This window comes from Archocentrus centrarchus, chromosome 15 (assembly GCF_007364275.1).
Source record: "Archocentrus centrarchus isolate MPI-CPG fArcCen1 chromosome 15, fArcCen1, whole genome shotgun sequence".
Taxonomy (NCBI): Eukaryota; Metazoa; Chordata; class Actinopteri; order Cichliformes; family Cichlidae; genus Archocentrus; species Archocentrus centrarchus.
In genome coordinates, this window is record NC_044360.1 from 21614127 (window position 1) to 21629767 (window position 15641).

The 15641-nt window shown below is 38.8% G+C and overlaps 1 protein-coding gene across 4 annotated transcripts in view; it reads left to right on the plus strand.

The window, feature by feature from the left end:
• micu1 (mitochondrial calcium uptake 1) overlaps window positions 1-15641 on the plus strand; it is a 38944-nt gene that overhangs the window by 4303 nt on the left and 19000 nt on the right. For all 4 annotated transcript variants that reach the window (XM_030747781.1, XM_030747780.1, XM_030747782.1 and 1 more), the window contains exons 2-5: window positions 7105-7269; window positions 8348-8540; window positions 10306-10468; window positions 13330-13373. In XM_030747781.1, coding sequence (XP_030603641.1) covers window positions 7106-7269; window positions 8348-8540; window positions 10306-10468; window positions 13330-13373 — 564 coding nt within the window. In that variant the 5' untranslated portion in view covers window position 7105. The remainder of the gene's footprint in view (window positions 1-7104; window positions 7270-8347; window positions 8541-10305; window positions 10469-13329; window positions 13374-15641) is intronic.

Here is a 15641-nt window from a genome sequence, read left to right on the forward strand (position 1 = left end):
ATCCACAAGGCTTAAAATGAAAGTCAGTTTATCGATAATTTCAGTTAGTTTTAGTTAGTTTTGTAAACTCACAATTCAGTTTTAATTAGTTATCGTTTTTTCCTTTTAATTATAGTTTTTATTTATTTCAGTTAACGACAATGTTTTTTCAATTTCAGTTTTCGTTATTTCGTTCGTTTTCGTTAACTATAATAACCCTGCTACTCAGAATGAACTCTAATATTAATGCCAGGAAAAAAAATAGGAGCCAACGTATCTGCTCCTATTGTCCTTCACTTGTTAGCTAACGTAACTGAAATGGTGCTGCTTAGCAAACATATTCCAGCTTGTTTCCGACAGGTAAACGAACAGAAACATTACTATACAAACATTAACACTAACTGTCTAAGACTTATCCAACCAGAGCTGACGTCACAGCTCCAGGGTGCCGGTGTTTTAACCGCTCAGCATTGCAGTGATGCTGCCGTGGAAGGAAAGCTCTGCATTCAACTTTATTTTGTTTTTTTGTAAAATGCTTCCACACTCTTGACAGTCTGTCTCCATTTTCTTTCATTTTCTCCACCCTCCTCTGGTGTTGTTGTTATTGGCAGACAATGGAGGCAATACTGCCCCCATATCTTCCTCTAGTGTATTGCAGCTACAAAATCACATGATAAGTGGAACAAAATTGATGAATAGGTTATAAAATAAGACGCTTCGACGCTGATATTCCACGTCGACTAATTTTTGTAGTCGACGTCATCAATTACGTCAGTGAATCGTTGCAGCCCTAGTTGTTAGAGTCAGCAGTGCCCAGATATCATTTGCTGCAACACCACTCCCAAGGTGGTGTCACCACATTCCTCTCATCACAGTTTTTTTTTGTTTGGCTTTGTTTTGTTATGTTAAGCTGTACATTGGAAAATTTCAGGGTATTAATAACTGCTATACAGTCTCTGTTGTGAAAAGGCAAAAATGAAGTGAGTGAAAGCCTGTCCTCTTTGGTAGCTGTAACTTAGCAGCAGAGCAAATAGTGCTCTAGCCAGGACGAACTTACCTGCCATCAGACTGGCAGATGTTTGGAGTCAGTCAGCATCTGTTCATCTTTGGTTTTAGACTAATTACCAATTAGTGGTTTTCCACTTGGCTTCTTGTGAGGATTTTGTTTTGTTTTTTGATTTTTGGGGGTGGGGGTGGGGGGAATAACTGGAATTGATTACATCGGGTTTTGTTTAAGTGCTGTAAAAGCTTTTCAGGTCTAAATCTGTTAACCTAGGAAGATACTGTAGCCACCCAGATGCTGTGCTAGCTATGGAGTATTAGTTGTTAAAGCCAAAGAAATCTAAATCGCTGTACCTAAAAATTGTTACCTAACTTTCCTGGGCATTTGCTACCATGCACCAGTCTCTTGTTTGGTGGTATCATGTCTTACTGACAGTAATTTGTACTCCTTGTTAAGCATGATGCAAAACTTTAACCCTTTTCCTTGCTTATTTTTTTTTCTCCTGGAAGATGTTTTTCCATGCAAAGCTGCTCAGTAATGGCAAATACGGTTATGATTATTTTGGTTAATATTGAGATCACAAGCCCTGTGACACACTGGCAGCCTGTCCAGGGTGTACCCACCTTTTGCCCTATGGCAGCTGAGATAGGCTCCAGTCCCCCCACAACTCTGAATTGGATAAGTGGAAGAAAATGGATGGATGGATGGTTTGAGATCAAAATTACATGCCAAAAGTGGGTGTGTTAAATATTCAAAATTTTATTTTTAATAATATATTCATTTAAATGTAAATATAATTTACACACAAAATTTAATGTCAAAGAAACATAGTGGAGGTAGTGGGGGATACATGCCTGTCTGATTTGGACTTGCAAATATATTCAAAATGAGTGTCCCAGGCAGCAGCACTCTCACGCCTCAGGAAACTTGCATTCAAGCAACGTGGAGCTAGGGGATAGCTTACAACCATCCTACACCTTCATTGGACAGCCACAGATGGCACACTGGGCAACAGACCCTTAGTAATTGTGAGATGAATGAAAGCTCACTGCTGACAGCTGTGACGATCCCTTTATAGGTTCACCTTTGGAGACCTCATTTCAGCTTTTAGATCGCTTTAGAGACAAGAGATTAAGGGAGACTGAGCAACTAGGCTTGTGATGTTGCCAAATGCGGCCCAAACCTAAACTAGCGTCCGCCATATTTGTTTGTCTGTTCAGAGCTGGTGTTTATAATTAGCACAAGCCTACACACAGAGAGATCTCTGATCAAGGTAAACATTTCATTCGGGTCATATTTTTTTCTTTTAATCAGGTATAAAGAATTGAAAAGAATCAAGAGAAGGCTCTGGGAAAATTAAAACAAAAAAAGGGAAAAAGTTTTAACACTGATTTGAAACTGACAGCTGGAGAAGTGCTTTGACAGCCACCTGTGCTAAGACTGCATATATGTTTATAACAAACTCTATATATTTATAACAGAAAATAAAGCAAATCATGAGAATCAATATCATAATTGTACAATAATATAATTATAGCCCTCTGTACCTCATAGGCCGCGGCCAGCCGCCATGTATCTACTACTGTTTGTACAAACGTTCCTGTACCGACTTTGTTTTAACATTTTAATAATATCAACACTTATAAATAAAAAAATCAGGAATAAAAAAAGAATTTTTGTAAATTAATTATTTTGCAATAGTTAACATTTTTACCCCAGAGTCCCTTCAGACGCACTGGCTGGCGTAATGTGCAGGCTGTGATCACTGTTTATCTTATAATGCGGCTGTGGAGCATCCACAACTGTTTACTCTGGAGGAGGCTGAAAAACTTTATAAAAGGAGTCCATTGCAGGTCAATGAGTAAGAGAAACTCACTTCTGTCCGATGACAGCAGTACTGAGGTGAGTTGTTGAGGACTTCTCCGTCAGTAGGACTTCTGTGTTTGTGCAGTTAGCTATGGTTAGCCGGTGTTACTGAAGGTGTTATTCAAGGTGGATCTAATGTTGTCAACGACTTCGACACTGACCGAATAAACTCTCATATGATCTGAGAATGTAATCAAACTGTTTATCAGAGGGAAAGTGATATATATATATATATATATATATATATATATATATATATATATATATATATATATATATATTTTTTTTTTTTTAAGGACACTTGGGCCTAACATTAGCTGGTACACAGTTAGCTTATAACCAGCTGTTGATTAGCTGGCTCCTGTCAGCTGTCTGAAGGGTTGCAGGGCTGATGGGGTGAAAATCAGTAACTGTGACAATATTGGGAATAAATAAGCATCTTTATGTATTTTTATGCCAGAGCTGTCAAGGGATGAACTCACATGTTATTGTAGTATTAGAGTATTGAGTATAAATACATTGAACTAACAGAGTACCTCTGTGAATGGGATCTAAATAATGTTTCACAAACATTTCTGAAATCAGCAGACAGCCATTCTGATTCACTGACCCTTATTTTTCTCCATTTATCATCAGATTGAACTCAAGTTATCACCATCCACACTAGGGCTGCAATGGTTAGTTGACATTGTCGGCAGTAGTCGACAGTAAAAATAGTTGGTGACGAATTTAATTGTTGATAATAGTCATATTTTTTATTACTGATGATTTTTTTTTTTTTTAAGTGAGTGAGACGTCTTCCTGTCCGTCTTGCTCTGACAAGCTTCACACATGCAACGGCATGTTTAGTCATGGCGGCTACTGGTGAAACTGTGCAACTTTGTTTTACAGGGAAGAAAAAGTATTATATATATATATTTTTTTATGGTTGGAAAAATGGACCGTTAAATTTATATCAGCAGCAAACCTGATTAAAATTTTTGAATGACTTATCCATCTAATCTGTGTTTACTACCACATTTTAAATAACCTTATGCTAAATGTAAAAGCTGAGAGCTAAATAAGTGCCATTTCATAATTATGTGATTCGTAATCCGATTAGTCGACTAATCGTTTCAATAGTCGATGACTAATCGACTATCAAAATAGTAGTTAGTTGCAGCCCTAATCCACACTGACTCAGTGACTCACAGCATTGATGCTCACCTCTGTTTTTGTAGGAAATCGATGAATTCTGTACTTCTGATCCATCCTGGGATCAATGGAAGTCTTGCTGTTACTGCTGCAGTTGATGGCTCGGCAAAATCGAGCCCCTTTTGTGGTCATTCTCGCAGATATTCAGAAAACCTTTGGACACTCAATACAAAACACACTGAGCCTAACACCACAGCAGACAAATACAAATGGTGGCCCTAGAAGTCGTGTGATTTTCCCGGGGACATGTCGAAACGCGAGTTGCTCTGTAACCCTTAATCTCTTGGCTCTGGATCGCTTCTTATCTTAGCTCCAGCTGAACTTAGCATTGAGCTTTTTGGGGAGGCGTTAAAGCAAAATGCTCTAATGAAAATGTGTTGGATTCAAAAAATAAAGTGAGTGCAGTTTTGTGAAAATGAATGGAGCATAATGATTTATTGATTAAGGTAACTTATAGATAATAAAGAGTTAGATAACTCAGTGGAAAATAGCATTTGGGCAACTGCTGTTTTGATGAGTAGTTCTGATTTCAAAATGCTGTAAAGGTACTCAGAGGATGAACATGTGGGCACAGGTATGCACACTCACTGCCTCTCACACAGCTATTACTGGTATTGGTACAATACTGTGGTCTAAAACAATGTCATATGTATGTTAATGATGTCTCCTTTTGAAGATGTTTATATACTTTACATATACTCTAGTGCAGGGGTCTTCAACTCCAGGCCTCGAGAGCCCCTGTCCTGCAGGTTTTAGATGTGTCCCTGATCCAACACACCTGAATCAAATGGCTGAATTACCTCCTCAGTATGCAGTCAAGTTCTCCAGAGTCCTGCTAATGACTTCTATATTTGACTCAGGTGTGTTGAAGCAGAGACACATCTAAAACCCGCAGGACAGGGGCTCTCGAGGCCTGGAGTTGAAGAGCCCTGCTCTAGTGAATACTGGGAAGGTATTAAAAAGGTCTCTGTAACACCAAGAACTTAGGCTTTCTTGTTACACTGTGAGTTTTGGTCTTGTCTGTTTCTGTTAAGTTATGGTGCCAATCCTTTAGCATCAGGCTTTCCCCATTCCCACAAAATATAATAATGTGCATGCGTGCTCACTGTTCCCTGCAGTCCCTATTGTCATGGGCTGCTGAACACTCCAATTAGCATATGACATGTCTTCTTTTTTTCTTTCTGCTGAGTCTGTTTGACAGTTGGTGCCTGAATTGTTAATAGGATATTGACAGGTGGTAGCTTTGAGCCTCAATGGGGCTAATTCCTCCATCATATAGTTTGAAAAGTGCACACATGGGAGCTACAGATACACACCAGTAGCTCCTTTCTTAATTGTTAATCATCTTTCCGTGACACTGAAGAATTAAGCAACAGTATAGTTAAAAATGAAGTTCTGGAGCTTAGCTGCGCTGGTGGCAATTAGTTTTATCCCTGATTTCTGTTGTTTATTAATTGATGTGTCTGACGAATCCAGGGCATTTCTACATTGACTTTTGAAGGGGCCATTTTGCCAATAGTGCGCTGTGAAGACGGATCCCAAGGGTGACCTGCCATTGTCCTAAGCATTGTCTGTTGAGATTATTGTTAATTAGTTTTTTGGCTAAATTCTCCAAATCCTTACCTATGACTTCCATGGTTTATAATTGGACAAGGTAGGTGTTGAGTACTAGGGTATCTATGTGCTAGCTTTACAATGTTGAGAGGATCTTGCGGTATACTTCATCCATCTGCCTGATCCTTTATTTTCTTACCATCATATTTGACCAGGGTAACAGGGTGGGGCTGGCAGGGGTGGGTAACAGGGTGGGGCTGGCAGGGATGGGTAACAGTGTGGGGCTGGCTGGGGTTGGAGCCAACAACCAGTCACACTTAGATCCCCACCCATGGCCAGTTTAACAGGACAATACAATACCATTCAATTTTTTTTTTCAAGCAATTGTATTAAATTTCAGCAAATCCTAATTATGATTTCTGCCATAGTCAAGCATTCCTGTCCCACAGTGGAAACCTCATATGTGTGCTGCATGTTGGAATCAAAAATTTCAAAATATGGTACTACTATGACTACAACTCCAAAGACCAAGACAGATTTCTGTCTTTACCAACTTAACTAAGGCTATTAAGAAAGATAAGTGCACACACGTATAAGGATTCAGTTGCCCGATAAGTTTAATCAAAGAGCTTTAATAAGTAATAATTTTGTTAAAAAAGCTTAAATTTGTCACTAAATATACAGAGGTGGGTGTTAATAGGAGCTGAGCAGGAACCACAGAGGGTGGACCTTCACCTATGTGTTATTTTGACCCAGGTTAGTCTTCTTAGTAATCTTCTTTGCAACACATTGACTATGAAACCTGATTTGCACAGCCTCATCAGTACAGTTGTTTCAAGATTCAAGATTAATTTTAATTATCCTGCATTATGCAGGATGAATTCAGTATGTTCACAGCCTGAGGAAAGAAACTGCTCTGAAGTCTGATGATGCAGCAGCAGATACTTCTGTGTTGCTTGCCAAATGACAGCAGGGTGGATACTGGGCTGAACTCACTGATACCACTTGGTGGGTAGATGGGTGGTTGGGATATTCTCAGAGGTTTTAATTGCCCACAGCAGTCTTTCAGTTTCTGCTGTGCACATCCCATACCTGTTTGTGATGTTTCCAGTCAGGATGCTTTCATTGCTTCTCTTTAGAAGTTAATAAGAACTTGGCATATGTATTTGGTCTTTGATTTCCTTAAGAGCTTTCTGAGCTTTATTTATCGGTTGAGACCTGTCTGCTACTTAAACTCTGCAAAGCACTGATGTGGCCTCTAATCTGAGGTACCATTAATTGGCAATTTCTGAGACCGATAAAATTAATGAAACTATGTACAAAGGTGACAATTTTCATATCTTTTGTATTGACATAGTTAATGTGGAATTATTTAATAGTTTTTTAGAATACAAAATAGAAAAACCCATGAATGAGTAGCGTGTATCACACTTTTCTCTGTCATTGTACATACCAATACTACAAGAGTGTCAACTGTCTCTCTCACCTTTACTCTTGTGTGTCTGCAGGATGTTCCGCTTGCGGGCACTGTCCGCAGTTTCGGTGGGGCTCGCGCAGCTGTCTCGGCGTTATCACAGCGGGGCAGTGCGAGAGTCTGGCCGGAGAAGGCTGATGCTGGCAGCCCTAGCTGGGGTAACTGGTGTGTCTGCTAGTGCTGGACTGCTCTGGAAAAGGTAGGGCAGGGCCCTTTTTTTTTTTTTATATACCCTTGTGCTTCATTTTACTGCTGTTAAAATAATGGTGGACTTAAAAAAATACTGCAATTGTTCCTGAGGAAGCAATTTGAAGCAAGCTGATATGTAAACAACTCTGTGATTTACTGGCAACCTGTTCAAGGTGCAGATTGCTTCTCGCCCAGTGTCACTTCAGATAGGCTTCAGGCCTCTCTGGTGTTGCTTAAAACAGTGTGACATGACTGGGTATTCAATTGAAACATGTTTTTTTTTTTTTTTCAGCTTTATTTTTTATGGATTTTCTGTCCCTTGAATGGCACACCTTTCTTTGGAGTGGTTTTTCCATCATGTGTTTAAACTCTAGCACTATCTGCTACAGACCCCATCCAGTGAACAGAGCTTGATGTTCAGTAAACTAGGATTTGCTTGTGGCCCAGTACTTAAAAGCAGTTTGACTTTTGAGCATGTTACATTTGATTCCCCAGCTTACTATGTTTTTTATGGCTATCCATTGCCTTAAAGGTGGGTGTTTAGTTAAGACAACGTGGTAGAGAAGGTGTTAACGTTAGAGCTCTATGGGGACACACTGACTGTGCTGCAGGAGGCAGACTGATGGATGGCGCCTCAGGGCATTTGAGACTGATGGGACGAGACTGTTCCAGGCCTTCACCCTAGGCTTCATTTTCAATGTGTCTCATTAAACTGAATTATTCAGCCTGCTCCAGACAGACCCAGCTATTTATTATTATTATTCCAATTTCAGTTTAGTCAGGAAAATAGTGAACTGGGAATATGCTGTGGTAAACCTCTCTGCATTGCACCGATGAGCAAAACACAGCACATAATCTCCTGCCTCTTTTGCCTTTCTATTTTTCAGTCTGTTTAGCATCATAGCTACTGTATGCAGTATGGTATGTAGCAAATGCAGTATGCTACATACCTTGCTACATTTATTTGGTACTAGAGGGACTAAGACATATTGCAGAACTTAACTATCTTGTCAGATAACATTGAGTTGTCCCCCAGGTATTGATCTGTTTCTGTAATCTGATAAGTTTTTTTTTTTTTGCAAAACCAGAGCTTATGCAGATGCAGGTTCTTCTGTTCGACACTCTGAACAGCCAGTTGGAGAGGAACCGGATTTTGGGAGACATGCAGATTCCGAAACAGAGTCAGAAAAATCCGTGGAGGCCAGCAGTGGAGATGATGATGAAAAAGATGAAGGTGGAGAGAAAAAAAAGAAGCAACGCTCTGGATTCCGTGACCGCAAGGTAATCAGTAAACAATAACCGTTCAGCCTTTCAGTCAGTCTTCCTATTTAATTCATCTCCAGAAGGGTGTTTTCAAACCCTACCCAATCAATTTCCAATATGCCAGAGGTAGTGTATTTTGACAGAATATTTACTGAGACACACAAATGTAATGGGGTAATCGGCATGAATAAATAACAGAAATATCCCGCTTCTATGATTTTTATTGCTGTTAATTAGGCAGCAGATGACAAAGGACAAGGGATAGAAAAGAAAGGATCTTTGATTTGATGCTAAGTGAGCACTATTTGCAGCACTGCATAATATTATCAGAAGAGTGAGGTTATTAAAAAACAAAAAAATAGAGGAAGAACTTTTGAACAATTGAAGCCATTTTTTTAAAATAATGTAAAAATTGCACGGTCACTCTGGTCTGAGGAACAGCCAGACTGCAAAAAGCATATAGATGTCTAAAGCCTGAGACTGTGTTTGAAGTGGTCCAGTGTTGAAGTTAAAAGTATATGTGGAATATACTGACAGATTTTGAATTCTTTGTATTTTATTCATTTTTTAAACTTTTTTTTTAAAGGTGATTGGGAGCTGGTGAATAATAACCACTCAAATGCAAAATTATGCAGCAGAAAGGATTTTTTTACTCTAATGTGCGTGTTTGAAATTCAGTGGTGGCACTTTCTTAAACTGAGTGCCACTACTATCTCAGATGTTGCATAACAGTAACTGAAAATCTGAAATAAATATAATCAGTTCCTGGTGTGACTTGAATTTTACCTTCCTGGTTTTGTGTGTACAATTTTTCAAATAGAAAGAGAGAACATAAAAGGCTGAAAGCACAAAAGAAAAAGCCCAAGTCTCCGTCAGTGTGGGAAATGCTGAGATATGTAATCTGTAAATGTGACAAAATGAAAGCTAGAGAGAAATGACAGTGCAACCCAGGCTTTCCTCCAGTCACTCAATTCTCTCCCATTTCCACACAACTGTCTGATAAACTTTCATCCATACACAGTTGGTTGCCTCTGCTGGAGACATGCTGTTGGTGATTTCCCCAAAGACTATTACGGTCTGCTAAAAAGAGGGTACCAGCACTGACACATGTAATCATAGCTACAAAGTTGACGTGAATGTAGTTTGTCTGTGTAGCTGTTACAAATTTTTTTGTCATAAAATTGAGCTTGATAGCAGTTTCAAAAAGTTGAAACTCTAAAATGCTTTTTACTTTGGCCATAGGTAGTTTCTGCAGTGCACACAATCAATCATTGTCTCGCAAAATAACCACCTGTATGGATTACGGCTCAACATGGATTCTAAGCACTCGCCGCCCTGTCAGTTTCCTAGCTTTTCCACATCTGTTTGAAACTTTCTCCTGAAAAGTCGATGGCATTGCCAAAACAACAGTTGATGGCGGCTAATGTGTCGTGCCAATCTGATAGTCTGTAACCATTATTTATAGCTCTCCCATCATATTAACCTAGCAGTCAGACTGACCCTGAATGGGAAAACACTTGGTGTTCCTGACTTGAATTCGTGGCAGTTGAGTCAGGAGGTTAATATACCTCCCCATCAAGGATGACAAATTGGTTTCCTGCTGCCACCAGCTTTTTTGCTCTCACTTAACTCACTCTCACACATTATTTACTGTCTACACACATGATTGAAATATTGCTGTTTCTTTGATTTGATCTTGTTGATTTTTATGTATATTAGACATAAACATGTGCCTAAAGTGTAACGCTTGTGTTAATAATTTTGCTTTCTGGCTGGCTGGCAGGTGATGGAGTATGAGAACAGGATACGAGCCTACTCAACTCCAGACAAGATTTTCCGCTACTTTGCCACGCTGAAGGTCATCAATGAGCACGGCGATGCTGAGGTTTACATGACGCCTCAGGACTTCATACGCTCTATCACACCTAATGAGAAGCAGCCAGAGAGTGAGGTTCCACTCTTAATTCCACCACTTTTGCTTATTCTTTTTGCTCTTTTCTGGCATGCACTCCTTTCCATTAATGTTGTGGTATCTGCACACTGACTTCATGTGAAAGTGAGCGTATTTTCTGTAGTGCTGGATACAGCTGCCATACTAGGCTGGGCCTCATTTATCTAACACTTTCAGCACAGCACAAGTCTGAACGCATGCCTTCACATTACCAGATTGGCGTAAACAAGATTAGGACAGTGGAGTTCCTTTTATTGAGTTCAGCTCACTAAGAATACATGATTGTTTTGGAGAATGCCTTAAATGGCAGTAACACCCACTTTCAGTCCCCGTCTCACTGTCACAGTCTGCTCAAATTAATTTCACAGAAGTTTCTAAGCTGCTTTTTTTATGGAAAAAATATTATATGTGTTAAACAGGCTTTTTTTTTTTTTTTTAATAACCGCATGCCAGCACCGACACAGGCCCACAAACATCAGCGCACTAAAGGCTCTGTACACATGCCTTTAGCTGCCAGAGCTCTACAGAATCATATTTAGTTTCCTGCATTTGCTTTGGTCTACAATTTCATATCTATTACAGATTGAAATGTTTGTAAAAATATGTCTTTATGAAAGCCTTTATAACATTTGAGACAGAGGCTGCAACAGATCAAATTACTCCAGTAATGATTCCAGTCCATTGTTTTGGAAAACGTTAACGAAGCTGAAATTGGTTTGTTTTGCAACCAAATGGCAACCTCCGGGGCTGAAAAATGAAGTCAGCACATGTTACTTAGCGTAGCACTAATATTTGTGTCTGATATAGTCCTGCAATCCACGGATGCAGGTTGCTAAGAAAGTTTGTTAACAGTAGCTGATAAATTTGCTTCCCACCCTTTTATCCAAATGTGATTTATTTTGGCTTCAAAATGTCAGTATTTCAGAACGGGGCTTCACAAACCAGTGGGCGACATCACATCTATCTCCATCTTTTATATACAGCCTGTGATTGGTTCTTGCTGTTTCTTTCTTCTAAGCTTAATACTGTCAGTATCAGACAGCAGCAAGATAAATTCAAAAGATTTTCCAAAGCAAGAAAATTGCACACATTTGCTCACATGGCAACAGTGGTAGCTTCAATAATTATTACTTAGAGTAAACTGCCCAGAGCACGGGGAAAGGCTCAATGAGCTAAGAGCACTTGATGTAGTATAGTTCACTTCAGAGAGATGAGCTCTCGGTTATAAGCTACAGTTTAATAACTGTTCCGTCCTTTTGCTAATGTGCATATGGATGGATTCCCATTATATCTACATACTGGACATAGCATCTCTAATTATCTAAGTAACTACCAAAATATATGCAGCCAGTTGACGAAACTCTAACCTGGAATATTATATGTCACTTGATGTACTGCCAAACCTGCCCTGTGCACATGATATCATGTTCGAAATGTGGCTTGCTCCATCAGTGTTGTGGGTATGTCAGCAGGAACATCAACATGACAGTGACTTAAATGACAGTGACTTAAATGGCAAAATGCGGTCACTTTCACAGATTGATGGAGCTAGCAATGTTATGTGTCCCATGTCTGAAAAGGGCAATGCTTTCACCCACTGACACACTCTGCTCTTTTATATGATTGTACTCCCTCTTTTGTTTCTTTGATCTGTCACAGTAAATATCAAGTCTGATTCTGCTCCTGAACCCCAAATACTGCCTTGAGGTCTCACGTATACAGTTACAGTACTTACAGTATATGCAGGTTGTTTATGGTCATCACTTCACAGGGTAAGATGTTTCCATTAAGAAATGCTGAGATCAGGCCACTTAAATGGTAGCGCCTTACCCAGCACAACCCCCTCCCCTGTGCACCATTCAGGGACACCCAACTCACACCGTTCTGGACTTGTGATAGTTCATGCTATAATGATACTAGTATGAGAAGGGAGGGGTGGGAGGGCAGTCTAGTCGTGCTGTGTTTAGAAGTCACCACACAGCAGTTGGTGCATCAATTAACGGGTTCAAACAAGAACAGATCTCAGGCGTTGCACATGGAGCCAGTGAGAAATATTTGATCTACGGCCACAGGAGGGTTGTGAAGTTAGGAAGCTTAACTTGGCATAGATTTGTTTTAGCATCTCACTCGTCTTTATCTCTCATTACTATTCAACTCCAAAATTCAGTTAGAGTCACAGACAAATTCTTGGTTTATTGTTACAGTGCATTCATTCATTGTAAAGGACTCCTGGACTGTATTAATGCAGGTTCTGCATGAATTATCATATAACAGATGAAAACTGCTGCCTCACACCAAAGTTAGATATATTTAGATTTATTGAAAAGTGTAACTGTTTTTGATGCAAAATGAAGAACTTATTTTTCAAGCATAATTGAGTTTTATAAAAAAAAAAAAAAATCACATTTCCTGCTCTGCTTGCAAGGAGAAACAACAAAGACTGAGCGTAATAAGCATACAGACCGAGATAAAGCTTATTTATTTTCACCTGATCCATACCCCGTGTACTAATTTAAGTGAGTATTTGTTGTGTTAGCATGAAATAACATTGATTTCTGATGAATCCCAATGCTCATTTCAAGCTACCCTGTGCATAAATACAATTACTACATTATGTGGGCTTTGGTTTGTGCTGCTGACCTGGATCTATCAAATGCCTTCTTGTTTGAGAACTGAGTGAAAGCTGAATGCTGGTGATTGGCAAAATGGAAATGGGTTGTTAATGACTATTATTAATCTCCAGCACATGTCATTGATTACCACAGGTAATACCAAGTAAATAAATAATTGCTCTGCACCATGCTATGCATAAGTCTGTCCTAATCTACAATCTCTCTCTCTCTCTCTCTTTCTCAGATCTAGGCCTGGATCAATTCATTGTGAAGCGCTATGATGGAAAGGTATGATGAGGGTGTCTTACTTGAAAAAAGGATAGAAAGTCAACTTAGCTATGATGGAGGTCTAATTATGTCTTAGTTTAATATCTGATTCATAAATTCAGTTTAGAGTCGCTGTTGTGGGATTTTGTAAACATACTACAAATAATGTGTGTTCTAAAAACATATTGTTAGACTTTATTTCTTTCCCCTTGCACAGTTTGCCAGTCCACCACAGGGGTTTATCACCCAGAATATGACCGATGGCTTTAAGAATCAGCTCACCAATCAAAAATACCAGCAAATCACATTTTTTTCAGTTATCCAAATTCTCCATGGTGATGTCTGGCCAGGTAGATAATAGTCCCAAGTGAACAAAAATGCTAAAATGACTTCTTAGCACTTTAAACTAATTCTTTTGCTGTCATGCAGAAAAGATCAAGCAAAAATGAAGTCTGCTCTTGATAATTACTTTTTTTTTTTTTTTTTAAATCTCCAGTTTATAATAAGATTTAATCTGTTTATGTTTTTTTAAATATGCAAAAACAGAGCAGGAATTACAAGTGTAGTTTTATAAAGTATGGTCTTATTGAAATATGAGTGAGTGCAAAAATCAGTCATATTATCTCTAAAAGAAAAATAACTAGAGTCAAATCACAGGTTAATTCATAAAAATATTGCCATCTTTGTGTCCAGATATTACTGTTCATTGAATCTTACATAGACACAGAATGAGGTCCTTCTTTGAAATGCAATATAAATCAAAAGAACTGCATTCATTCTTTGTTCTGGATGAACTGGTACTGCGGGAGGTAGATAAATAGCTGGAGTTTAGTATGAATGGATTCTCTGACTCTGTAGAATAAAATTAAATACTTACTGCAGGCAGTTGGATTGTAGCATTTCAAAAAATGACAAATGGAAAGAGAGCGTAAACAAACCGGAAACATCATTACATCCAGCAAATAATGCAACTGTCTAAATACAAAAACACATTTAACTTGTATTTTTGAGTCCACTTTGTTTTTGTATTTTGCTTAAATCTGTTGTTATGGTGATGTGTGTGTAAATCAGTTTTATCAAAACAAAATAACATTATTAGATCAACAGTAGAAAATGTCTTTTTGTCTTCACCACCTTTAAAATTGAATTGGAACATTATCTTAGATACTTCTTTCTTTCTTTACTCGTGTCTTTGCTTTTGGCCCTGCTTTGCTGTTTCACTAATACTTTTGCTTTTGCAAATATTATCAGAGCTCTAAAGTTCAGACAAAGGATTAAAGGACAGAAAAGCTGTTCAGTATGAAGGTGCCTTTAACAAAGCACTTAAGAGTAACTGTAATAGGGACATGCACAAAGATGGCCTGCCCACTATATAATGACCTCTTCAAAGACAATGACAGTATGCAAGCATTACAGGCTGGTCCTCATGGACACTGATTGACTTCAGGGAGCTAGGGTCTGTACTCTAAATGCTGACATTTCCATGAATATAAATCACCAAGATCATTATTTTGTAAGTGCTTTTATTGATATTGATTTGTGACCATTACTGCCCTCCCATAGATTAGAGAGAGCACCTCTCAACACCCAGCAGCTAAGCGTTCATTTAATATTAGCTAATCATCAGTGTGGTGATTGTAGCTTCTAACCTCATTACAAAATTCATCAGCCCCCAGGTTGCTATGAGTTGCTACCTAATCTCCATATTGAAGTCAGATGAATAGGTAGCGAGGGACTGCAGTCTATTTTATTTATTTTTTGTCACAAGTTTCTTCCTGTACTCCTTTCTCTGCTCCTGCAGTTTTGCTTTACCTTACCTTATGTTCTGTGAACACCTCTGCAAAACTTTTACTTGCCCATATTTTACAAAATGATTAAAGAATTTGGGATATATAGTAATCAAAATGACCAAAATCAAAATGGAACACTCTTCGTTTATGGCCCTTGTCTGCTTATGTAAATGTCATCTGTATCTAGTCCTCATGCTTCTTACATTTGCCAGGCAAATCTTTAGACACATGGGCTTCTCAGATACTGGATTTAGCTTTGGTTTTTTTTCTCCCTGGTGATTTTACTACCATGGCTAGAGTGGCCCAAGAGATTCCCTCCCTCTACAGTCCTCATTTTTGCACGCACACACACACACACACACACACACACACACACACACACACACACACACACACACACACACACACACACACACACACACACACACACACTTTCTTCTCACTGGTTTAATGTGCATAACTAGCAGTTTAGAGGAGGAATAAACTTTTACTATTTCCT